Here is a 7,578-nt window from a genome sequence, read left to right as displayed (position 1 = left end):
GCTGCTGGAAAACAGGCTTTGGTGAGCATTGGAAGTACTAATAACTCCCAGGCTGATTCCTCACCCCTCCCTGGCTCCCTGCCCTCATTAGGGGGACTTCATCAGCATGGGCCAATTAAGATAAAATGGGGTTCAGAGCTATTTAATTGTGAGCTGCTGCATCCTCCAGGACACCATGGTCTTCCTGCCCCAGCTTGCCCTTTCTCTCCATGTGTCCTCTGGTGCTTGCAAGGGTGAAATACCTAAATCTGGGCTTCTACTGGTTCAGTTTTTAGGAGTATCAGCCCAGGGGAGAGTTCCACTTTCGGGTGAATGAGTTGGATCAGGGTTTTGTACACCCAGCTGTCAGGAGCACCAGGAAAGGTAATTTTGGGTTCAAAACAGCCATGGAGAAGGGACCTGCTGCACAGAGCCAGACCAGGTCCTGGCATCCTTTATCCCCTCCTGCTGTGGGAATGGAGGAGATAGAAGGGTCCTCAGCGTCAGGCCTTGCTTTTCCAGTGAAAATTGCCAGCAATCCCACCCCATCCCAGTGGCACTCTCTGCTGAAAGGAATTTGTTCCCAGCCCTGCACAGGAGCAGGGAAACAGTGGGTCCTTGCCCACCAAGCCAGAGATCTCCAGTGTTGCATGGAAGATTTTAGCGTGTCAGAAGCTGCACACACGTGCTGTTACACACGTGCTCTCCCAGCACCCAGCAGCTCCGGAGCCTCCCAGCTCCCTGGATGAAGCCGTGGAGCTGCTGTTTCATCATCTGCACTTTTAATGCTCCTTTTTTTTTTTCCTTTAACAATTCTGACCAATTTTGCAGTTTCTTTCTCCAAATCCAAACCTGCAGCCCTGCTCCTCTCCTGAGGATGCTCTATGGCCCTGGGCGAGCTGGTCCAGGGATGATCCCTCGTCCCCCATCGGTGGGACCAGGGTGGATGCACCCACCTCCCAGCCCACCCTCAGCATCTCCCATTTCTGTTTCAGGGCAACGACCAGGTTCGGTTTGAGCTCACCTGCTACGCTCTATGTCCTAAGATCAAGGTAAGGCCCCCAAAATTGTCCCCTGGGGCCCCGTTGCTGGGCTTCTATCCCCCTCCCCAGCCGATGGGGAATTTTAACACCGATGCAAGCGGCTGTGCTTCACTTTAACAAGCTGCCAGCTGCATGGAGCCACGTTTTGGCATTTGAGGGGGCTGTAATGATCCTTAATTGACCTATTTTTACCCCAACCACTATGAGGCCATGGAGGAAACAGTTCCAAGGCAGCTGCCAGATAATCGATGCTGCCTGTTTCCCCCTTGCATCCAGTGCCTTGTTAGGGTCAGGGGTTTGGGTTACTGCACCCTTGAGCACAAAGATTAGGTTTCAGCTAGGGGACCAACAGCCTGTGGGACCTGGTTCCACCAGGGAGCCCTTTCCCATGGGGGAGCCGGAGGGGGGAAAAAGGGGGCCGAGGGGCTGACAAGGGGTACTGGGGGCTTTTCATCTCATCCTCATGCTTCCCACCAGATCATCGCACCATGGAGGATGCCTGAGTTTTACCAGCGCTTCCCTGGGCGCCGCGAACTAATGGACTATGCCAAGGTAGGAGCTGGCATCGGGATGGATGCAGGATGCTTGGGATGGCTGTGGGATGCTTGGGGCAGCTGTGGGATGCTCGGGGCGGCTTGTCAGCCCTGCAGAGCATCCCTGCAGCACCACGCTGGAGCTTCTGGTTGGGGTTTATTTCCCACACCCCCTCCCTCCCCATTCTTTTTCTCCTTCCTTTCTAAAAGCTCCATAATTACCTGGCTATTAATGGTAACCTGCTTTCCAAGGAAACGGGTCCCAGCTCCCTGACTTGTGTAACAGACAAAGCAAATCCATTCACCTTTGTTGTCCCTTCCTTTTTGAAGTACAAGTTGCAATAAAACATATTAGAAGTTTTGCATCGGGTTTTTACGTGCCCACCAGGGTACCTTTCTTCCTTAGCGACTTCATGGAAATGCTTGACAACTCAGCTCAATCAATCAAGAGGGAAAAGGCAGCTCTGTGCATAAACCAGAAAATTGCTTCAGTTTTTAAATAGCTGCCATCGAGGCTGCCTTGGTGAGCTCTGGGAAGGCGAGGTGTGGAGCCAGAGGGATGCAGTGCGGGGTGAGGAGCACTCCGAGCCCATTAGGGCCGCTGAGAGCAGCGTGTCGAGGATTGTGTTTGCCATCTGCTGTTGCATTATGAAGGGGCGAGTTTACGAGAGCTTTCCATATGTTGCCAAACAAATTGTCAAATAGAGGAGTTATTAAGAGCACCGCGGTTTTATTATATGGAAAATGGAACATGTGTTTTGGGTTTGGGGGTTTTGTTTAGGGGGTTTTCTTTTGGCTTTGTTTGGAAGCAAGGGAAAAAGGGAGATGAAATGGACTGGGGCCCTGCTCAAAGAGGAAAGGTTGGGGGTTGAGGGTCTGTAGTATCTGTCAGTCTCTGGTTATGTTCAGTGTTAATAAAAACAGGGGGGTTCCCTTCTTTTTCATGCTCAGGAGAGGGAGGTGAGTGGCCAGGTCCTTTCAGGACTCGGATGCGCTCACCTCCATGCTCAGGGAGTTGTAAACACGATGACATCTGGGGCTCTGCTGGTGCCAGGAAAAGCAGGGATCCATGTCATTGTGGCCCAGCTCTTGCTGTAGATTTGCTGCCCAGGGGCTGGACCCAGCCTTGCTCCAGCATCCCCTTCCTCCCCACAGCCAGCCGAGGGCAAAACACCTTAATGAGAAAGGTGAAGCTCTCCTGGATGCTGCTTCAGGATGAGCCATCACAGCAGGCAGAGCCCAGTGGGACGGAGCAGGGCTGTTATTCCCTCTGCAGCCTTAGGAGGCATCTCAGAATCTTGCTCGGATCTCAGGTGATGGGTTGATGACCACGATTTAACAACCACAAGTATTTCCTCCTGGCAAACAAGGAGTGTGCTCAGCCCGTGCTCCTCTGTTCCTGGCAGAACCCTTGACTGACATCCGTGCTGTGGTGTCACTGCGTGTCCGAGCTTCCTGGGGATGTATGGGCTATACAGGCACCCTGAGGCACAGCGGGAGCCCGGAGCTGCTGCCTCCATTCCTGGCTGGCTGTGGCAGAGTGGGCGACATTCCCGCTGGCTCCGGTTGTTCGCTCGCCACCATCCCCTCTCCCGCTAATTCCCCGGTGTATTCCCCTCGTCTTCACAGGCAATTTCCCCCATTGAAATGTCAGTGGATAATGGAGCGCGCTGTGACCTTGTTAGGGAGCTGGGCTCGGCGCTGCGCCGGGAGGCAGCCAAGCAGGGCCGTGTGTCCGTGGGCACCGTGGGCTCCCGGGAATGCTGTTGCCTGCCTGCTGTGTGTCTGCATCACCTTGTGTCTGCACGAGGTTGTGGGGATGCGTGTGCTGTCCTCTGTCCCCACAGCATCACTCCTGTGTAGGCTGCAGGGCACTCGGTGGTTCTAGGGACTTCTGTCCCCATGTTGCTTCCTCTTCCTGAGGACTCCAGCTGAGGGTTGCGCCATAGTGGACCTGGACTTAGAAGAAGCACACAGCATCCATGCTGACATCTCCATTGCTGGGGCTTCTGGGGTGCTTTGGGGCTCCTTCTCAGTTTATGGTGAACTCTCCTCCTAGCCACACCATGTCCCTGATATCCCCATCAAGGTGACCCTTGATAAGGGAACTGATGTTGCCTAGGATCAGGACATGGATGTCCACCTTGCTGGTGGCCATGGGTTATGCATTTGTGCTTTTGTGCTGATCGCAGCATGAGCTGGTATTGGTGGGGGTTTGTTTCCCCTATGGGCTGTCCCAGCCTCTCTCTGCTCCTCTTCTCTCTGCAGAAACATGGGATCCCGGTGCCCGTGACGCCCCAGACACCCTGGAGCATGGATGAAAACCTCATGCACATCAGGTGAGAGGCCAGGAGGGGGGGGAGCTCCTGTGGGGTGAGGACCCAGATCCTGGGGCCCTCATTTCCCCCTGTGCTGCATGGCCAGAACAGCCCTTTGCACCCGCACAGCTGCCCTATCGCATGCTGGCCAAGAGAGACCCCAAAACCTCCAACCTCCCTTTCTGCCCCATTGACCACGTCCCACATGGCAGCATCCATCTCCTGGGCTCTCCCAAGCCCAGTGCTCTTTGCAGGGTTGCTGCTAAAAGCCCCTGGAGATCCATCACATGTATTTACACCCATCCTCATGGAGTGGTTGGGATTGGGGGGGATCATCCCAGTGGGTTTTGGAGTTGCAGATGCTGCAGTGACTTCTCTCTCCTTCCCTGCCTGCTGCAGCTACGAAGCCGGGATCCTGGAGAACCCCAAGGTAATGGATCGCAGCCATAGGGCCGGGGTGTCTCGTGTGTTTGCAGCCTAATTGGGAATTTCACGGCGCCGTGCATGGGGGGGAGGCCCTGCTGCCTCTCCCAGCACGTTAATTGCCGCCGGCGTGAAGAGGGGAAGGGACCGTTTCAGGGTGACACTGGAGGGGACAATGTCACGGGGGCAGCAATAAAGGAGCAATTAGACAGATGAGGCGCTGGTGGGAAAGCTGGTGGCGGAGGTCCGGGCTGGCCCCTGCAGCTCGGGTCCCCTGCCCGTGCCTGCAGATACCTCCTTGCTTTCTCCAAAGGGATCCTTGCAATATCCAAAGGGATGTGGGGTAAATCCTCTTGCATGAGGTGATGCTTGAGACCCATGGGACCACCTAGGCAGCTTTGGCTGCGAATGGGGCTAGGAGCCTGGTGGCAATGGGTGGCTGTGAGCGTGGCACATCAATCCAGGGTGATCGTAAAGGTCTTTTCCGTAGTTGATTCTATGTGCGGGTCCAGCACCGGCTGCCTCCAGCAGTGCTCGTGGTCTGGCTGCCTGCTGGCCCCTGCCTGCTCGGTTCATGCTCCAGCGGGTCACGATGCTCCTGAAACTATCCATCAGTGCTAATTAGACAATCGGGGAGAGGAGGGGGAGAGGAATGGGAGCTGGCTGGAGCTCAGCGCCCGCAGCCCGCTCACTGCAGTGGGGCTGGCGCGTGCCTCCGGCAGGGATGTGAGGAAGAGGAAGGTGGAAAAGAGGCCCTGCTCCCCCTTTGGTGCCCTGTGCAGGGTGTCTGTGGGTCAGGCTTTGCAAGGGTGGGTCCTCAGGGGGGATCTTTCTCCAGGAGAGTGGTTGGCACAGGGATAGGTTTTCATGCCTGTAGCTGGAGCTAGTGAAGGACTGACCATGCCCTTCCTTGTGCACCCATCCTACCCCCTTCACATCCAGCACCTCTTGGGGAAGACCCCCAATCCAAGGCTTTGCCAAGCCTGCTTCCTTCCCAAAGCCAGCTTGGAAAACAGGGCAAACCAGTGCCCTGACCCCCTTGGAGCATCCTCTGCTTGGGTACCTCTCCCTCTGCCAGCACCAGAGGTGGCTTCCTGGATCACGGTGTTACCACCATCCCCTTCCCCATCCCAGGAAGCGGCACTGGGCACCATGGCAGCCACCAGCCACGGCAGGATCCAGGGTGCCAGGCACGGCGGGGTCCCCTCCCCAACCCCCCGGGACCTGCCAAACGCAGGGATTTGAAAGCAGATGGTTGAGCTATTTTCTGCCTCTGTGAGGCCCGATTGAAGGGCAATGAGGCAGCTAATGCGGAGAAAGATAGAAATTTACTTGCTTTAACTTCATATGGCACTCTGAAAGAGTTCATTCAGGCCCGGGCACAACAATATCAGCCGGATGAATAAACCATTTGCGGCATCGATAGCTCTGCATCATGGTTTACTTCATGGACCATTTGCTTCCAATTTCTTCTCTTCTTGCCCCGTTTTTCTTGCTTCTTTCTTCCCCCTCCCTTTCTCCCTTTCCACACACTCTTCCTTTTTTTTTTTCCTCCTCCCCCCCTTTTTTTTCCCCCTTTTTTTTTCCCCCCTTCTCTCCCCTTTAAAGATGACATTGCAGGACTAGCCCCCCTGTGGGGAAGGATAAATAGAAGGCATTGATACACTGCAACAAACTATTTGTCATTTGAACTGTGCTTTTAGGAGGGAGAATAAAAAGAGGACAGACTCGCACCCGTAATGATGGAATGCAAGCCAAATGTCACTTTTATTTCTATTTAGTTATTTTATTTAATAGGGGTTTTCATAGTTGGCTCGGAAAATTGGAAACCACCTGACTTTGACTGCCAATGTTTAGTAAAGAGTTTTTAATACTTTCCGGTATTCCCCTCCCTGTCTTTCCTTTTGAACTCAAAGTTTTTCATCATCTCTCGCAGGTTTCTCTGGTTAATAAGTGTGATCAGGGCTAGGAAAGGCCACACGATGTAAAATTGAAATCCTCAGCCCGTGTAATCTGTGCGCGGGGGGCACCAGGGAGGTGCCTCATGGGTAAAACAAGGGAAAAGGGGCAAAAATGAGATAAAATGGGCACCTCAAAGTGGTTTTGATGGGGATTTATGTCTGTATTCCCGGGATTTGGCAGCGGTTGCTGCTGGGATGTGTCCTGGGGTGTGGGGTGAGGGAAGGGGGTCCCTGGTGTGCAGGGGGTGCCAAGGATTGGGCTTTGCTATTTATTGGGGGAGAAAAAGAGGGAGCTTTCACTGAAAAGCTTATTGCCCATCCTCAAAAATTTCAGATGGAAACAACTTCTGCAGAGGAATTTATTTTCCCTTTAAAAAAGCTTAATATTCTTTAAGAGCAATCACTGCTGCTTTTTTACTTTTATTCTAACTGGCTTTCTACCCGATCCTTTTTTCCTCACTGGAAAGGGGAAGAGAAGAGAGGAAAAGTGAACAGGAGAAAAGCTGCACTTTATAAAGGAGAGGAGAAATAGAGGTGTCCCAGGTGCAGGCAGGGCTCTGCTGCCCAGGGATGCTCAGAGCCTTAGCTCCAACCAGCCAGGTTTTAGGGGGAAAATACCAGTTTACCACCACTAAACCATTTGCAAGAGTAGCTTATTTGCAAGAGCAGCTTGGTTTGGAGAACCTCCACCTTGAGGTACTTGTGCAGGGGGGTTTAGGTCACTGGAGGCTCCTTTGAATGTTCCAGTGTTGGCCAAGCACAGCCTCTCTCTGTGGTTCGCTTGCTCACTGTTTCCTGCCTTCCCACTGCATTGGATGCTCCGTGCCTCAGTTTCCCCTTCACCTCCCATAGCTGTAGCTGGGGGAGGTGGATGTCTTTAGAGACAGGGCTTTGCAAATACTGGTCCTAAAGTGTTTTGGGGTCAGATGAAATTGCAAAGCATTTGCTCTCCGGGATGGAAAGCTTTTTCTTTTAATTATATTTCCCCCCCTTCTCTTCTGGCACGTGCTTCAATTGCAGCAATTCATCATCAGCACCCGAGCCTCCGGTGGCCTGGCTCCGACGGAGATAAGATGCCACTTTCCTACAGTGGGGGGGGGGGGAAACCCCAATATACATAAAGGTTGATGTGCTCTGAAATGGGTTTTTGCTTCATTCCTCTATTTTCCCCCGTGTGTATTAACCCCGGGGACACCATGAAAGAGCCGGTGTGCCTGGAGCACCTGCTGGGGTCAGGCCTCCTCATTAGTTTCTTCGGTCAGTGCGGAATAAGCCGGTCCCCGACGCAGGGACGTGCGGGCGCCCGCCCTGCCGCTTTCAT

The 7,578-nt window shown here is 53.7% G+C and overlaps 1 protein-coding gene across 1 annotated transcript in view; it reads left to right on the top strand.

The window, feature by feature from the left end:
- Nucleotides 1–974: 974 nt before the first annotated feature.
- The window catches only part of ASS1 (argininosuccinate synthase 1), a gene marked incomplete at its 5' end in the record, with an annotated part of 19,878 nt that continues 13,274 nt past the window's right edge, over nucleotides 975–7,578 (top strand). The window contains 4 exons of the mRNA XM_010012601.1: nucleotides 975–1,031; nucleotides 1,500–1,574; nucleotides 3,824–3,894; nucleotides 4,273–4,303. Coding sequence (XP_010010903.1) covers nucleotides 975–1,031; nucleotides 1,500–1,574; nucleotides 3,824–3,894; nucleotides 4,273–4,303 — 234 coding nt within the window. The remainder of the gene's footprint in view (nucleotides 1,032–1,499; nucleotides 1,575–3,823; nucleotides 3,895–4,272; nucleotides 4,304–7,578) is intronic.

This window comes from Nestor notabilis, unplaced genomic scaffold, assembly GCF_000696875.1.
Source record: "Nestor notabilis isolate BGI_N333 unplaced genomic scaffold, ASM69687v1 scaffold17054, whole genome shotgun sequence".
Taxonomy (NCBI): Eukaryota; Metazoa; Chordata; class Aves; order Psittaciformes; family Psittacidae; genus Nestor; species Nestor notabilis.
Note: the sequence above shows the minus strand (reverse complement) of the source record. Positions and strands in the feature narration are given on the sequence as shown.